The sequence below is a fragment of the Leopardus geoffroyi genome, chromosome A2 (assembly GCF_018350155.1).
Source record: "Leopardus geoffroyi isolate Oge1 chromosome A2, O.geoffroyi_Oge1_pat1.0, whole genome shotgun sequence".
NCBI lineage: Eukaryota > Metazoa > Chordata > Mammalia > Carnivora > Felidae > Leopardus > Leopardus geoffroyi.
The window spans coordinates 70,776,087-70,794,406 of NC_059331.1; the positions used below are offsets into that span (position 1 = coordinate 70,776,087).

At 52.9% G+C, this 18,320-nt stretch overlaps 1 protein-coding gene across 3 annotated transcripts; it reads left to right on the top strand.

Annotated features, from left to right (window-relative positions):
- Window positions 1–3,224: 3,224 nt before the first annotated feature.
- LOC123606213 (ral guanine nucleotide dissociation stimulator-like) lies at window positions 3,225–8,402 on the top strand. Of its 3 annotated transcripts, XM_045494314.1 has the most exons (6): window positions 3,225–3,761; window positions 4,119–4,233; window positions 4,660–4,767; window positions 5,689–5,882; window positions 6,483–6,542; window positions 7,486–8,402. In XM_045494314.1, the coding sequence occupies exons 2-6, from the start codon at window positions 4,210–4,212 to the stop codon at window positions 7,781–7,783; spliced, it is 684 nt and encodes a 227-aa protein (XP_045350270.1). In that variant the 5' UTR covers window positions 3,225–3,761; window positions 4,119–4,209; the 3' UTR covers window positions 7,784–8,402. The 3 variants fall into 3 exon arrangements, with proteins under 3 accessions (XP_045350270.1, XP_045350268.1, XP_045350269.1); XM_045494312.1 differs by lacking the exon at window positions 3,225–3,761 and having other exon boundaries at window positions 3,937–4,233; XM_045494313.1 differs by lacking the exons at window positions 3,225–3,761; window positions 6,483–6,542 and having other exon boundaries at window positions 3,937–4,233.
- Window positions 8,403–18,320: the final 9,918 nt, after the last annotated feature.

Sequence of the window (18,320 nt, forward strand, 5' to 3'; positions counted from 1 at the left end):
ATGGCAACAGGGACTGCACACCCGTGGAGCCGCTTCAGGACTTGCAAAGCATCAAAGGTGTTCGGACCACAACCAAGTTTCGAGGACACGCACGCACGCACGGCGACTACTTTACCAAGGAAACCTCTCACGTGGCGAGCTCATGGATCAAGATCCATGCGATGACTTAGGCAGAATAATCACGGTAATCGTGAAGGTAATGATACTCAAGGTCACCATAATCTCCTTCATTCCGGAGAGACACAACTCACCCCTCGGGGACCGAACAGACGCTTAGGAGCCTGAGCTGCTGCTCCAAGTGGCCTACACCACACCATCTTACTGAAAACATAAAGCACCAGTCAGCTCGATATGGAAGTGTGGGAAAGCCTCTGCTCTTAGGCCTTTGCTTTCAGTGAGGTCAAGGTGCTGCCTTCGGGATGTTTTCAGCCTCTCAGACAGGATTGGAACTCTCTAGTGAAATGAGACATTCCCACGCAACAAAACGCATTCCTTGCAAAGAACTGGGTCCCTGACGCGGTCCGGACTCCACACGGGCCACAGCACCACACTCACGCGCACACACTCCCCCCAACAACCGGGGAGAGGTACAACCCATGCAATGAAAGACCCTTTGCTCAAGACCTCATTTCCAAAGGAGGCTGAGAGAGGAGCACTGCCTGCTCCAGTACACATGCACTGGTTTCTAGGGACCCGGTGGGCTCCGAGTCACTTCTCCCTCGTGCTGCCTGGTGAGTCCCGGAGGAGATGTGATTGCCAAGGACTGAAACTCTTGAAACACGGAACGAATGCAGGACAGGAGGCGCTCCACGGAAACGGGAAGCACCACGCCCCACGGTTAGGAAGAACAAAACCCACAAGTCTGCCTTTGACAAGGAGCTTTTCCATCCACCTTCCTCGCCAGAGTGCGAAGGAGACGTTCCCACCCAACATGTCCCAAAGAGATGACTTTGCACTCCATCCACAACACCCAGTTCTCTTCAGCACACATCTCCAAGTAGGAAAGAGTCTGGACCACCCTCTAAAACACAGAAGCGCCACTTATTCCTGGCTCACTGGCTCCGAGTTCATTGATGGAATGCACATTGCCTTCACAAATGAAGAGCTCAACAGGGAGTTGCACTTGCCCTAATCCAGACTCCTACCCCCTAGTCCCATTGACTCCCACGATAGAGGACCCCCTTTCGCCACAAGCGGGGTGAGATCTCCCCCTCCCCATCAGAGGAGGTGCAACTCTGCCACCAGGGGCGGGGCGGGGCGGGGCGGGGCGGGGCTGGGCAGGGCAGGAGAGCAGGTGTGCAGGGGGGAGGCAGGAGGCCTGTGTTCACCTGCTGCTTCCACTCTCAATCCCTTCAACACCGTCCCCTGCTGGCCTCCAGCAACTCAGGCCCACCACCCTGACTCTGCCTGGAATGTTTCTCTGGAATCTCAGGTCCCTTCTACTTCATTTTCACAGGCAGGAATGACTCCTCCTGCTCATGGCTGCGACTTCCCTGGCCCTGCCTTGACACTTTCCCACAACCGCAGGTCCACGCTTTCCTTCCTTCGTTCGTTCCTTCGTTCCTTCGTTCGTTCCCACCTCCACCCGCCAACCACTAACCCAGTCAGACCTCCGTGGGCACTCAGGGCGCCCCCCCTCTCGACCTGAGCCACTCCCCACCGCCTGAGCCTAACCCCCTACTGGATCTTGGGCCCTCCTCCTCCAGGGAACCGGGGTCCAACCCAGAAAGCCCACTCCTGAGGCCTCCAGACCGCAGCCGCAAAGGAGCCCAAGAAGAAGCCCGGAATACCAGGGACGGGGGGGGGGGGGGTCATGGAAGGGGAAGACAGAGAGGGGCAGGGGGGAAGGCCACGTGCGACCTTGTCGCTAGGATCCCTACCTTGGCAGCACCGCGACTGAGGCAGGTCCTGGAGGGAGGCTGTGGGTCTCAGCGGCTCCACCTTTAGGCTTCTCCCAGATGGTCTTTCGGGGGCTCCGGGGGGCATCGCATCGCGCTCTGCCCCAGCCAGTGCTGGCACTCCACCGGCGCGGCCAAAGACCGAGTCGCCCCGCGCCCTGGCATCTGGCTCCAGGAGCAGCAGGAGCAGCAGGGCCGCCACCCTCCCAGGCTGGAGGCTCATGGCTCCCAGTCTTCTCCACGCGGGGCCCCGCCTGCGCTCCCGCCAGCGCTCCCGCGAGCACTACCGCTACCCCTACCGCCAATGCCATGGCTACCGGGTCGCAGGCGCCAGGCAGCAGCATGTCCCCGGTCGGGGGCTGAGGTGGGCGTCAGTCCCTGGATGGCCCAGACACTTGGGGGCTTGGGGCGGTAGGCGGGCTGGGAGCCCGGACTCACAGCACCGCTGAGCCTCAGCTGTGTCCCTCACCGGGCTCTGGCCCTGGCCCACACGCATGCGCGCACTCGTGCGCGCGCTCCCGCACACCTGCTTGGGCCCAGGATCCAACCGCCCCATCCCCCCACCCCCGACCCCCCCGCAGGGGGCACAGCTCCTGGGCGCCAGGGTCTGCACCACCGCACCTCCCTGTGCCCACCAGATGCTCTGACCGACTGCCCGCCAGCCTGACAGCCGGGAGCCAGGCAGAGGGCTCCAGAGACCAGGCCAGTGGGACAGGGACTGGCAGGTGTCTCCTCCCAAGGTGGACACCTCCCTGTCACCCCTCAAGAGACCCAGGAACCTTTTGCATAGCTGGTTTCCCAGGGAGGTGGCTGGACGTGAACCCAGTGATCCCTCTTGCATCCTAGGCCTCTGTGTTTCTTCTTCACTCTGCCTCACATTCCCGCCAACCGTGGACATCTACAGCCGTGCACCCTCCTCGCTCGGGACCCGTGACCGCAAGGGCAGCCCTACGGGACAGGGAGATGCACTGGGCACACGAGACTCCTTCCACCTCCCTTCTCCTTGAAAGGCCGGTGCTTTTCATCCCACAAGATGTGTTGACAGGATGTGGGGATCCTAGGGAGCCACTGAGGGGAGGAGAAAGTGAAGACCCTGCCGGAGTCAGTGCCTTGCCCAGAATCACAGACTGGTAGAAAGTCAGAACCAGGCATGACCCCAACTCCATGTCCTCAAAACGGGGTCCTGGATTTGACGCAGGATTTCGGAGGGGGTCCGGAAAAGTGTGTGTGACTGTGACTGGGTGCAGACATGGAGGTGGCCTGGGGGTGGGGCTGAAGAGGAGCGTCACAGAAGACATCCCAGCACGTTCTAACCCGAGGAGGAGCAACCCACTGAGTGCCACCCTGTCCCCACTGTATGTACCCAGTGGAAAGGCAGGGAATGACTCGTGGCACACTACTGACAAGTCTACGTAAAAGAGAGTTCTGTCCTACTAGGCCCCAACTCCAATCCCTTCTCTAGGGGTTGCTTTAGAAAGTAGAGAACCTAAGCTCCTAGGAAATGGTTGGCCATCCTTCCCTAGGTGGGGATGTGACCTTCTGGGACCCCAGAAAACAAGCACTGGTAAACACACGTACACACACACACACACACACACACTCACGCACGTACGCACACCTGGAAGGACTGTGGGCCTGGATCAGAGGAGCAGCAGAATCAGAGGAGGTGAGAAGTTGAAGTCAATGTGGTTGGATAAACTTCCAACAGGTGACACCGCTGCTCCAATTTCACAGGTATCATCCCACATATGCCTGAGGACATCCTGAGGACATCCCGAGGACATGCTAGAATGATCTCCACTGGGCGGAAAAGACACGGACCATCCCTGAGAAGCACGGTCGCGAATCTGGGACCAGAAAGAGGTAAGAAAGAAGAGTTCTGTCTCAACCCAGATAGGTCTCACAGCTGGGACCCTGGCTGCCCCAGACCTTCCCAGGGGACTGTGGAGAGGGGTGCATTGGTGGAACTGTGTACCGATGTGACATTTCATGGAGAATGGGGGTGAGCACTCAGCAAAGAGAGGACTATTTGCAAAGGTGTTATGCCAGGAGGGGACTCAGGAGGTGGATCCTAGGCAGTGACATCACTTTGCTCACAATAGGCCCCAGGAAAGCTTGGAACTCCTGTAACCTGGCACCCATGTTCTAGGAAGGTCCCATACCAGGCTCACTTGCTTACAGACACAGAGACTTTAGGATGTTCTCTTGTTGTTTTCCCAGGCACCGGGGCTCTGGATACCAGAAACCCCAGTGCGCAGGATTACTCAGATGTTGGAGAGGTTTCCTTAACCCACGCTGGCGATGCCTCAGGATGTTTTCCAGGAGGTCACATAAGGTAACACAGAGCAGCCTAGAGCAGGCCAGGTCAGGTCAGGTCACAGCTCGGAGCCTTCCCTGGGCACCCCCATCCCCTCATGTTCAGTTTCGGGGAAAGGGGGACATGGGGGCCGGTCCTCCCCGGGACCGGAGCAGGTTCGATGGCAGTGGACCACCTGGGGGACCCATCATGGCCATGCACATGTCACGCCGGGAAGGAGGGCAAAGGGATCTCTGAGGTGCCTCTAACCTGTAACAGGTTGAATCCAAGGCCCTCAAGCCACCTTGCTTCTCCTCCGTGGGGGAGGTGAGTGCACACTGTGGTGTCATATCTGGAATGAATTCATATGGGTCTGAGGACAAGCGAAAGCAAGCAGACACGGCTTTGAGGACTCCTGCCTGCCTGCCTGCCTGCCTGCCTGCCTGCCGGGCACTGTCTTTACAGAGCCACATGCCACAGATGGAGGAGAAGCTGAATGAGAGCCCCTGCTCTTCTTCCCTGAAGGAAAGGAGGAAGCCCCATGCCATCAGCAGGAAGCCACGCTGGCTCAGGGTGAGTGCGGGTACCAGGGAAACCCAACACCCAGGGCCCAGAAAACACACTGCTGCTCCCCTGGTAGCTCTCAGAGACTCCTGGTCCCAGATGAACCTGGAACCCCATCTGCTCCCCAAACATGCCCTCAGGGCCCAGCCCCTGCAACGGCCAGATACGACGTCACTCTCCACTTCTTTGTAGCAATATCAGAAAGAGGCGTGAGACCATTTCACGTCCCATTCTGTCTAGAATATATTGGCATTGTTGTACACGTTTCCCCGACGAACGTTCCCAGGTGTCCCGGTTCGCCCGACCATCCTTCCACACCTTCTCCACGTCTGACACACGTTCGTGAGGAGCAGGGAGATTTTTACCCAAAGGACATGGGGCTCATTGCATTATGTCTACTGCTCTGCACTTTGGTGGCCAAGCAACATGCCCCTGGGGCCCCTCCAGATCAGGAGCAAGGGCCTTACCACCTAGACAACATTCTGGAAATGTGACCACTCACCTCACCCATTCAACCCTTCACAAATGTGGGACTGTGACAGGATTCCCTTCTCTTGCCATGTCACAGTGCTGCACTGAACACCCTACATGTCCTATTATCGTGATCCAACCTCTGCCAGGTACTGTCCCTCTCTTCGGATCCCCAGAATACACTGAGCTGTTAAAAATCACAGGGATACTGCTGTTAATGCAGGGAGCTGCTGTCCACACTCATCTAATATCTGACCTGAGATCCTAATGTGTTCAGTCATTTCCCACCTCAAATTCTCGTGTGAATGCCAGGATCCTTTTTCCTACTCTGGGCACCCAGGTCTCAGGCTTGCCACAAGTCACTGGGGTCTGGGGGTTTGGTCTGCATTCTGGACTCCAACCCTCCTGTTGGCCATAGTGCTGTGTCTGATTCTATGTCCTTCCTGTGTTCTACCTCAGGGTACAAAGGTCACACCCGGGGATGATAATGAGAACTGTGTGCGGTGGACCATCGATGCAGGCCTGCTGAAGCAGCGAGTGGAACACCTCGTGCCGGCCTTCCTGGGGAGAGACCCCACGTACGTCTCCACCTTCTTGGGCACGTACCCAACTTTTACTACCACCCAGCAGGTCCTGGAAGTGTTGTTTATGAGGTGAGCACCCTGCCCTTCACTGCCCAGTGTGATTCAGCCCCTGAAAGCTCTGAGTCTCAGGAAAGTCACCAAACGTCCTGACGTCTCACTTTGTTCCTCTGATCCGGGTGGAAATACTCCAGGTCTTCAGTGGGGGCACTGCAGGGAAAGTCACCCTGGCCTGTGGAAAGCTCTGCTGGCAGGGCTGTGTCTCTGCTGGGTCATCTTTGTCCTCTTGCCCATGATCAACTTTCTGCCTCATCCCTCACTGTCGCCAGGTGTTGAGTTGGGCTGTTTTCCCATTGGAAAAGGAGCTAGGAGGCTCTATCTGTGTGTCTGAGTCCTGGCTCAAACCAGTCAAGGATGCCCAGGATGAGCAGGACGCCCAGACCCACACCAATATGTGTGACGGAGCTGACTGGGGCCCCATCATTCTTCAAACACGCAGGAAGCCCCACTAGGTGCAGGCACTTCTGTAGGAGCTGACTGGGATCCAATGCGCAGAGCGGACAGTACCCTCCCCTCCAGAGCTCCATTCTAGTCAGCAGTCAGTGACTCTGGATAGGACAAGACGTAGCATCCACAGGACAGCTCATATGATGTCCTTCTGGCCTCCTCCAGATACGGATGCTTCCATTCGGACGCTGAGGAGGATGGCGGACCCCGGGAGCAGGAGAAACAGTGAGTAGGCTGAGCTCAGGCTGGAGGGCCTTCCTTCTCCAAGAGGGCAGTGCTGAGACTGCACGTGGGAGGGGCTGCAGGACCCAGCATCCCACACGTCTGAGAGTCCTGTGAGAGGGTAAAGTTCTGAGGGCTTTCTCTTGGAAGCAAGGAAAGGGGTTCTGTCCTGTCTGGTAGAAGATGGGCTGTGGGCACAGGGAGGCAGCAGACGGCACCGGAGGACCACGTCAGCCCCTTAAGAGAGTCCAACCCCATCCCTTCCCACTCAGAGCCTTGCCTAGACCCCCATCAGGGAACCCAGAATAACGGTTTTGGGGAGCATCACGCTCACCACCTTGGGGAACATCCACAGTGCGTGCTTAGCAAGGGTGCAGGAGACACAGTGAGGGCTCAAGGAGCACCTATCACCCACACGATGGGAGAACGGTGTCAGCGGGAGGACACCCACATGTGCACTGAGTGCATGAGGCAGCACAGAGGCACAGGTCGTCACGTTGAAGGCATCAGGAGGGTCCCAGCAAGCCCAGGTAAGAGACAGAGTCCTCTTGTCCCGTATTTGCGCAGATTTTCATGGAGCGCTAGGGTATGCAGTGAAGGCACTGACTCACCCCGACACCACCCCTCCACTCACGCACGGACGTGAATTCCAGTGGGAGGTAGGCAGCGGGACACAGCGAGGAGTCTGGCTGGCTTCCCCAAGAAGGACAGAGACGACCACATCATCGGTTAAGGGGTTCCCGTCAAACAGAATCTTGACGGTCCCTCTTCAGTGACCAGGTCTCTCGTAGGCGGGACTGCCAAATCACAGGTGGACAACGTATAGAACCACCCTCTGGACGTCCAGGAGCAGGAGGCATAGAGGCCAGGTCCCACAGGCCTGTCCTGAGACATCAGTGGGAGGAACACCCCATGGTGATTGTTCTGGCTACTTTTGTATCCCCAGGGCCATCTCCTCCATCCTGGGCACCTGGCTGGATCACTACCCCGAGGACTTTTTCCAGCCTCCAGATTTCACCAGCTTGAAGTTGCTGGAGGCATATGTAGGGGTCCACATGCCGGGCTCCGAGCTGCAGCGCCGCGCCCGCCTTCTCTACTCATGGCGGAAACACCGTGAGCCCAATGAGCCAGAGTCTCTGGGCGAGGAGGACTCTGGGTGGGAGATGTGGGCATGTGGAGGGGACGGGGTAGGCCACAGAGAACATGTTTCCCGAGACTGCAGGTGGGCCAGGCGTAGGGACTAGTCTCAGGTCACTGTTCCATTAGCCTGCCGTCTGGCAGATTTCCTCCTGGTGGGTTCCTTGACTCAGATGACCATGTGTGCGGGAGAGGTTTCCTGGCATGGAATGGCAATCACGGTGATGACACTTTCTAATCTTGAAGCTTTGGCAGCAGCTCTAGAGCCCCGTCCTGACGTCCCTCGGGAGCGAGCCCCCGCTATCTCTGCGGTGCCCACTGCAGCCTCGCAGCCCAGGCTGCCTGAAGCCACCAGTTCTCCTGAAGCTCCGCGTGTACGAGAATCGGAGACCCTCACGGCAGCGTCCCCACCAGGGCATGAGGTACTCCCAGCTCTGGCTGACAGTCAGGAGCTGGAAGAGCCACCTGCCCCTTTGGTGGCCCCAGAGCATGAGCAGTCCCCAGCCCCAGCCGGCGGGGTCACGGAAGGGCTGGAGCAACCACCTGCTGCGGCTGAGCCACCAGCCTCAGCTCCCCAACAGCGGCTCATGTCGGCTGCAGCCCCAAACGATGAATTCCCTGACCTTGTCATTGCGTTCTTTGTCATTACTGTAGTTGTTATAGAGGTATTTACTGTCCTTATATATTAGTGTTTTATAAATAAAAGATAAACTAAGGTCCAAACAATTTACTCTGATCCTTTGAAATTACAACTTCAAGTGTCAGTACGTACATTCGCAGGATTTTACACCCGTGACCACTATGTACTCCTAGAACATTTCCATCACACAGACACGTGGACTACTAATCACCCATGGCTCATTCCCTCACCCCAGTCTCTGCAACCAGCGATCTCGGTTTCTGCTGCTTTAGCTCCTCTGGGATTTCCATGGGAGTGCAAACACACAACATGGCCTGTTGTGTCTGGCTACATGACAGGAGACTGATTAATAATTGCTTAAATATTCAATGGCACTAATATTTTTTATGACAGAGGAATAGTCCTCAAAGAACAAAGATTAGGTGAAGCCCCCACTTGAAATATCTTCATTATCTGGCGTGGGGACCCTCTGAGGTTTGACACAAGAGCAGAATCCAGAAGAGAAATGTCTGCACCAGAGCGAATACCTTGAAAATCTTTCATTTTCCTGTACTGGCCTTGTTGATATTGGTCTAATGTGCATATTATAAAAATACCCAAATGAAACCGTCAATATTCCATTTACGCTAATCTATTAGGCAATAAAGTATAAAGTTCTGGAAGGTTTCCTACAGGTGACATGTATTCACTAAAATGAAGATTTAAATAATGAGGACAGGCACCAAGGGGGCTCAATGGGCGAGTTTCCGAGTCGAATTTGGCTCAGGTCACGATCTCATGGTTCTTGAGATCAAGTCCCAAGTCAGGCTCTGCAATGACAGCTTGAAGCCATCCCTTGTCAGGATTCCCCTTCTTGCTCTTTCCAAAAAAATAAATAGGAAACAACAAATGCATACGGCAAAAAAAAAAAAAAAGTATATTCTTTGAAGAAATAATGGCCCGCAAGACATGGTGTCATCTTCACGCTCCTTTGGCTTTGAGTGCAGCAGGTGTCTGTGTTGGTGTTCACGAATGGTGTGACAGGTTGGGCATCCATCCAGGACTATGGTCTTGTACTATGGGATGTCCCCACAGTGGACAGGCACAGTCCTCTCCCCTTCTGCATTCTCAGGGGCCGCACATCATCCTTTACTCTGCATCTCCAGAAGCTGAATGACTGGGCCCATTCCAACATTTTGACTCTCGTCATTGTACAGAAGGGTACATGTGTACTGAAACTCTCCCTTTCCGTAGGCGTGTACACCAAGCACAAATTTGGGGACATAATTTATAAGCATTTTTCGGGGGCTGCCTCCAGTTTACAATATCTACAGACTCTTTATTCCGTTGGGGTCTTATGTGAGAAGCTGGGACCCCCGGGACTGAGTGGATCCCTGAAGAATCAGGAGGACAAGCCAGCACTGAGGCCATCAGGCTACCTAGGAGTGACCCATGGGGCAGGAAAGAAACCACACTCCCTCATTCTGACCTCCTGCACAGCATCCCTGTCCCGTGTCCTGGAACACACTCATTCAGGCCCCATCCCATGACAAACCCCAGCTGCCTGTGCACCTCCTGTGCCATAGCTGCTCTGCTTCTCAGTAGAGCAGCCAGTCCCTGCTTTCCGGCCAGGGGAGGATGCAGGCTGGACCACTGCTGTCTGCTTGCTGGCCCTCCTCCCAGGCTGGGTCGCTTACTCTCAGGAAAGTACCTCTAAGTGCAGATCAGGTCAATGAGTTAAAGACCAGGACCTGAATGTCTTCGTCCTGATGACTGAGTGGCAACAGGAAGAACCACTTGAACCTCGGCAAGCCAGAGAGTCCTTTACACAGCACATCAGGAGCTCAAGGAGACTGCAGGATGGAGACTCAGTCAAGGCTTTTGATAGCGAGTCAAGCCCCTCCACCCTTCAGGCTCCTCCAGCAGTGACGCCCGGCACCTGCCAGCCCCATCTTTGGGGAGCAGTGTCCCTGTCATGAGCAGCCACACAGCACCCTCTGGTGACCGACCGCAAGGCACACAGGAATACTGCAGGGCTCCCTGATCTCCCAGCAAAGAAAGTGCCATTCCAACCGACACATCCTCAGAGGATTCCAGGCAGATCAGACACAACTCTGTAAAATCCAATGGTTTTGAGGTGCCTTTCAGGAAGTCTATGAAAAACATAGGTCTCTTCCCAACTGCAGTATTCTGAGATGAATTCACTGAGTGGTGGAGTCAGGCACTGGGTTCCAGGACAGAAAAGGGAGACAAGGGGCTACCTGCCAAGATGCACAGGGCACATTGTGGGAATGTGTTGGGAAGCATACGTCATTGTCACAGCTCTCTGGTTCTGGTTTAAAGAAAACATATATACAAACAAACCATGTTTATGGACTTGTTGGATTGTATCAACCAGAAAACATTTCAGAAAATTTGCACACTCTCACTCCATATAACTGCTTACTCTATTCTAAATTCGATCGCATCATCCTATGTTCCCAGGTACTTTTTCACTTATTGGGAGTGCATGATATGCTCTAGAGAGACCACAGTGACTCGACAACATACCTGGCAGACCAGTAAATGATTTCACTCATGCTAAGATATGTATTTCATTGTACATAATGTGCTTCAATCCTATACACGAATAACAAAGTCTCAGAGAGAGAAATTAAGAAAATAATTTAAAATCACTCCAAGAGAAGAAAAAGCTTAAGAGGAAATTTAGCCTACAAACACCTGGGTGGCACAGTCAGTGAAGCATCTGATTTTGCCTAAGATCGTGATCTCATGATGTTGTTTTGAGCCTTGTGTGGAGCTCTGTGCTGACAACTCAGAGATGGAGCCTACTTTAGATTCTGTGTCTCCTTTCTCTCAGATCTTCCCCACTCATATGCTCGCTCTCTCTCTCTCTCTCTCTCTCTCTCTGTCTCTGTGTGTGTGTGTGTGTGTGTGTGTTTCCATGTATCTCTCTCTGTCAAGAAAAAACATACAAAAGTTAAAAATAAAAGAGTGACTTTCACCATGAAGGAGAAAGACCTCTTTCCTGAAACCGAGAAATCAGTGGAGAAAGAGTTTGAACAGACAGAAATAAGCAGAAAGACACTCTCTGCTAGTGGATCCCAAGAATTAAGATTCTCAAAATGTCCACACTACCTAAGCATGGACACATTTCCTAGGTGCAATCCCTATCAAAGTGGAGGCACGTTACCAAAAATAGAATAATCCTTCAAGGTGGACAGAACCACAAAAGGCTCTGAATACCAAAGTCAGTTTTAGAAGGAGGAACACAGCTGGAAGCATCACGCTTTCTGATTTGAAACTAGATCTCAAAGCTATAATAACACAAGCAGTACACTATTCGGCTAATAGCAGACACACAGGTCACTGGAACAGAACTGAAGGTCCAGGAAGAAACCCACACGTATGTAACCAATTAATTCACAACAAAAGAACCAAGAATATAACCTGAGGCAAAGGCAGTCTCCTCAATAGGTGGTGCCCAGAAACACTGGGCACAGGAAAACAACAGGCGCGGAAAAACAACCTGACACCTATTTAACCTCACACACAAAAACGAAGTTAAAATGTATTACAGACTTGAGACCTGAAACCACAAAAGACCTGGATAAGACCTTGGACAGGAGGTGTGGGAAATCGCACAACCATGTCCTGAGTTGGGAGATTATAGGGAACGCTTTGCAGAGCAGATCACTGCTCTCTGGCCTTCCTGCAAACAGCCAGCAGCAGCTCACTTACCTAGTTGGTGTGTATCTGGGGAGCAGGTGAGACTTGTCTGATCGAGTGTGTGTGTATCTAGGGGTTGGGATCTGCATGGGCTCACCAAGTCCTTGGACCGTGTTGTTGTGTGGAATATTTTATCCTCTCTAGATGTGGTTTGCACCATGTCTTCAATACGTTCTTTCTAGCATGTGGCCCTCTGACGTGTTGCATATCATTTGTAGGCTTAATGACTACGGGAGCCTGAGAGCAGCTCGCGGAGACGTCCCTTAAACTCCCTCTCACCTCTCTTGACTTGCGTGGTGTCTGAAGCAATCCTTTCTGCTGTCCTTGGCTTTGCTGGACAAAGCCAAATGCCACACCCATGAGAATGTTTGGATCTCAGTCTTGACTTGAGTTTTGAGATTTGACACCAGAAGCCAAAGCCACAAAGGAAAACTAAACAAGTGGGACTACATGAAACTAAAAAAAAAAGTTCTGCACAGCAACAATATCTTCCACAGAATGGAAAGGCAACATAGTGAATGGGAGAAAATACTTGCAAACTACATACGTGGTCAAGGGTTAAAACACAAAAGATACCAAGAACTCCTACAGGGCCACAATGCAAACCCAAGGGCAATGATGGACCTGGCAGAGTCCTGAAGAGGCATTCTTCCAATGAAGACACACAGAGGGCCACCACATACATGAAGAGAAGTTCCATGTCACTCCACATTGAGAAATGAAAGTCCAAAGCCAAAGAGATATCACCTGAAACCTGTCTGAATGGTCTTATCAAAAAGACAAGAAACCACAAGCGTCGGGTACACTATGGAAGAAAGCGAATCATTGTGCCCTGTTGGTGGCATTGGAACTTGGTGCAGAGGCAGTCGCAAACAATATAAAGTTTCCTCACAATTTTCAGAGGGGAACTTCCATATCATCCAGCAACTTCCCTCAATTACTCCCCTAGGTACTACTCAGAAAACATGAAATGACTAACTCCCAAAAATACCTTTAGACCTGTTATTATGACACAGTGTTTATAATAGCCTGGAGGGTATTATGCCTGTGAAAAAACTCACACAGAGAAAAACACATACAGAATGCTTGCACATACATGGGGAATCTGAAACAAAAACTAAGAATACAAAAAAACAAAAATCCTCAAAACAGAAAGAAACAAGCCCATCAATACATAAAGATGATTGCAAAGGTTGGGGGGGGGGAGAGGGCAGACGGAGGGAAATAGGGTAAACGTCAAAACACATCACCGAATATAAAAAGACCATGTCAACAGGGAAAGGGAGAGTAAAGGTGACTCAATATCTCAAATTCTAGCTTCCTCTATTTCAGAGACCTTAGTTCAGTCCATTCCATTCACTAGATCTACGTGAATAGTAGTGAATTATCAGGTCTTGGCAGATTTTACAAGATGAGTTCTTTACTTAGGACTTCGTATCCAAAAGAACACAGTGCTTAGATTACTAGGTAACAGATTTTTCCATTATTTTTATGGTTTCTTGAAGTACCATGATGTCACAAAACCCTCCTTAGATCTAAGTGGACACTTTCATTACTCTAAACATATGTACATAGCACTAAAACAGTACAATGAAGGTAAGGTGCATTGTCCATCGCACAAAAGTGATCGTTTTTCTCCTTGTTGTAGCGAGCGTTTGGTGACGAAAAGGTTCCGGGTATCAAGCTCCTTATCAAATTCCATGCGATGGGTTATGCAGAATATAGTAATCATGGTAATCAAGAAAAGAATGATCTTCAAGAGAATCATAATCTCCTGAATTGCTGACAGAGACATCTCACCCCCCGGGGACAAACCAGATTAGATGCCTAGGAGCCTCAGCTGCTCAAAGTGGCCGACACCACACCATCTTACTGAAAACATAAAGTACCAGTCAGCTTGATATGTAAGTTTGGGAAAGCCTCAGTTCTCAGACTTTTGCTTTCGGGGAGGTCACGGTGCTGCCTGCAGGAAGTTTTCATCCGGTGTAACAGCATTGGGACACACTATTGAAATGAGCATTTCCTATGCAACAAAACTGTGTCTTTGGAAAGAACTGGGACCCTGCCGCGGTCCGGACGAAATACAGGACACGGCACCGCAGACACTTACACACATGCACAAACACAAACGCCAACAACCTGACAGAGGTGTTCGGAACCCATGCAATGAAAGAGCGTTTGCTCAAGACCTCATTTCCAAAGGAGGCTGAGAGACCGGCACCGTCTGCTCAGGTACACATGCACTGGTTTCTAGAGACCCGGTGGGCTCAGAGTCACTTCTCCCTCATGCTGCCTGGTGAATCCTGGAGGAGATGTGATTCCTAAGGTCTGAAACTCTTGAAACACAGAACGAATGCAACACAGGAGGCGTTCCACGGACACATGAAGTGCCACGCCCCACGGATACGAAGAACAAAACCCAAAGTCTGCCTGGAACGAGGAGCTTTCCAATCCACCTTCCTCACGAGAGTGAGAAGAAGACGTTCCCACCGAACATTTCCCAAAAAGATGTCTTTGAACTCCATCCAAAACACCCAGTTCTCTTCAGCACACATCTCCAAGTAGGAAAGAGTCTGGACCACCCTCTAAAAGAAAGAAGCACCACTTATTCCTGGCCCGTTGCCTCCGAGTTCATTGATTGAACGCAAATTGCATTCAGAAATGAAGAGCTCAACAGGGAGTTTACTACCCCTACCTCAGAGCCCAAACGCCAGAGTCCCATTGACTCCCATGATACAGGACCCCCTTTAGCCACAAGCAGGGTGGGATCTCCCCCGCCCCATCACAGGGTGAACCTCTGCCACCAGGGGTGGAGCGGGGCTGGGCAGGGAAGGGCAGCGGGTGTGGAGGTGGGAGGGCAGAGGCCTGTGTTCACCTGCTGCTTCCACTCTCAATGGCTTCAACACCTTCCCTGGATGGCCTCCAGGAACTCAGGCCCACCACCCTGACTCTCCCTGGAATGCTTCTCTGGAATTCCAGTTCCCTTGTGCTTCATTTTCACAGGCAGGAATGATTCCTCCTGCTCATGGCTGCGACTTCCCTGGCCCTGCCTTGATACTTTCCCACAAACCCAGGTCCATGCTTTCCTTCGTTCGTTCGTTCGTTCGTTAGTTCGTTCGCACCTCCACCCTCCAGCCACCAGTCCAGTCTGACCTCCAAAGGCACTCAGGGCACCCCCCCCCCTCGACCTGCGCCACTCCCCACCACTGGAGCCTAACCCCTACTCGATCTGGGGTCCTCCTCTTCCAGGGAACCCAGGTCCAACCCAGAAAGCTCACTCCTGAGTCCTCCAGACCGCAGCCGCAAAGGAGCCCAAGAAGAAGCCCGGAGCATGAGGGAAGAGGGGGTGCAGATGGAAGGGGAAGACACAGAGGGGCAGGGGGGAAGGCCACATGGGACCTTGTCACTAGGATCCCTACCTTGGCAGCACCACGACTGAGGCAGGTCCCTGAGGGAGGCTGTGGGTCTCAGCTGCTTCACGTTTAGGCTTCTACCAGATGGTCTCCCCAGGGAGCCGAGGGGGCGGGGGGGGGGCGGTGGGCATCGCATCGCGCTCTGCCCCTGCCAGTGCTGGCACTCCAGCAGCGCAGCCAAAGACCGAGGCGACCCGGGAGCGCATCGCGCGCCCTGGCCTCTGGCTCCAGGAGCAGCAGGAGCAGCAGGGCCGCCACCTTCCCAGGCTGGAGGCTCATTGCTCCCAGTCTTAACCGCCTGGGGCGCGGGAGCGCTACCGTTAGCGCCATGGCTACCCTAGGGCAACCGCCAAGGCTACCGGGTCGCAGGCGCCAGGGAGCAGCATGTCCCGGGTGGGGGGTGGGGTGGGGTGGCCGTCAGCCCCTGGCTGGCCCAGACACTTGGGGGCTTGGGGCGGCAGGCAGGCTGGGAGCCAGGACACAAAACACCACTACAACCTCACCTGTGCCCCTCACCGGGCTCCGCCCCTGGCCCACGCGCATGCGCGCACCCGTGCGCGTGATCCCGCACACCTGCTTGGGCCCAGGAGTCCCGGCCGCCCCATCCCCCATCCCCCCATCCCCGCCCCCCGCAGGGGGCACAGCTCCTGGGCGCCAGGGTCTGCACCACCGCACCTCGCTGCGCCCACCAGATGCTCTGCCCGCCTGCCCGCCAGCCTGACAGCCAGGAGCCAGGCAGAGGGCTCCAGAGACCAGGCCAGTGGGACAGGGACTGGCAGGTGTCTCCTCCCAAGGTGGACACCTCCCTGTCACCCCTCAAGAGACCCAGGAACCTTTTGCATAGCTGGTTTCCCAGAGAGGTGGCTGGACATGAACCCAGGGCTCTCTCTTGCATCCTAGACCTCTGAGTTTCTTCTTCACTCTGCCTCACGTTCCCGCCAACCGTGGACATCTACAGCCGTGCACCCTCCTCGCTCGGGACCCGTGACCGCAAGGGCAGCCCTACGGGACAGGGAGACGCACTGGGCACACGAGACTCCTTCCACCTCCCTTCTCCTTGAAAGGCCGGTGCTTTTCAGCTCTGCATGCCCTTCCCATGGCCCTGCCTGGACTGCACCACCAGCGGTCCCACCCTCAAGTCCACCGTGCCACCGCCGACTGTGGCACGTCCTTCAACTCTGTGGAACCGCCTGTCCACCTCCACTACCTCCCAACCCCCATGTTTTCTTCACAGCGTGCCTCAGATCCCAACTCCTCCGTGCCACTTTTCTCTTCTTGCTTTTCAATTGCTTTTCAACGTTTCTTTCTTTTGTGAGAGAGAGAGAGAGAGAGAGAGGCCATCACTCATGCGATTTTGCAGCAAGCATCTACTGAACGTGCAAGGTGTACCAGATCCTGCTCTGGACGGCGTAGTATAAGTGAACACAGATATATGGAATTCTTTCCATTTAACTGGCTAACTAGGCTGCAGTTTCAATATTTACACTATACTTGCAGTCATGTGGTGTATGAGCGTTTTCCTACTTGAAAACAATCCATCTTAAGAGGCACTTCATTGAATTCTCAACGACCAGTCATTTACTTCCTACTGGCATAAATCTTAATGGAATTACTTAAATGTTTTTGAACGGTTATTTTTGAGACAGAGGGAGACAAAGCGTGAGTGGGGGAGGGGCAGAGAGAGAGGGAGACACAGAATCCCAAACAGGCTGTCAGCACAGAGACCGATGCGGGGCTCAAACCCACGAACTGAGAGATCATGTTCTGACATGAAGGCGGACGCTCAACCCACTGAGCCACACTGGCGCCCCGATACTCTCATATATCTTAATACTATATGTCTGTACGCTCACTAATTACAATTTTTTACTTATTGCTTTCCTAATTCTTGTATTTAAAAGTCAATGATCCTTCACTTCTTAAAGATATTCAGAGATAGTGATACAACGTCATATTCATTAATATGTAGATATCACACACAAACACACACATAGATGTTTACTCTTCTTATTTCCTTCATACAATGTGTCCCGGAGGAAGAATATTTTCCTTCAGCTCAGGAATTACCTTCGTATGTTTTGTGGTGCATATCTAGGGATGCATTTTCTATGGTTTATGGGACACAGGTTCTCACAGATCACTACTTAAAAATCCTTGCCTTTAAAACAAGGAATGAGTGAAAAGGTGGATATTTTAGGCACTCTAGACCAGGCTGATAACATGCTCCCAGGTGCATTTCCTTGTTCTCTTTCCCCTTCATCGCCCCTTGTGCTGCTGGTTGTGCAAGTACCTGATATCCTCGGGAGGGAGAAGGGTAAAATGGAGGAACTCTGGGTTCCTCAGTGGTCACATGAAGGACTTTAGTCTCCAATCTAAACACACACCCAGCACTGTCATGTGAGGAAATCTATGGGGACATGCTTTTTGAAATGTGGCGCGTTCTCTGGTAATTCAGCATAACGGAATACACGTACGAAATGTTAACCCGCAAGATAACTTAGAAATCAGTCTAGTTCCGTGAAAATTGGCTGTTTCAGTCAGTAGGGCATGAGACTCTTGATCTTGGAGTGTGATTTCACGCCCCAAATTACGACTAGAGTGGACTGAACAGATATACGATACAATAAGTATTGAAAAATGACCCAGGTAAATTAGGCTACAATGACTGAGCTGCTAATTGGTGGGTGGGATCCCTTTACCTCCTCAGTCAGCCCCCGGGAATGAGCATCTGAGCATTCACATAGTGCCAGTGCTGGTAAGGCAGCCACGTCTTCCCTCTAGGAGTTCAAGGACTAGCCAGGAAGATGGAAAGAACATGAAACAAAAATGGGAATGACATGAGCAAGGACCCCATAGAAAAATTCAAGGTGCCACAATTGGGTC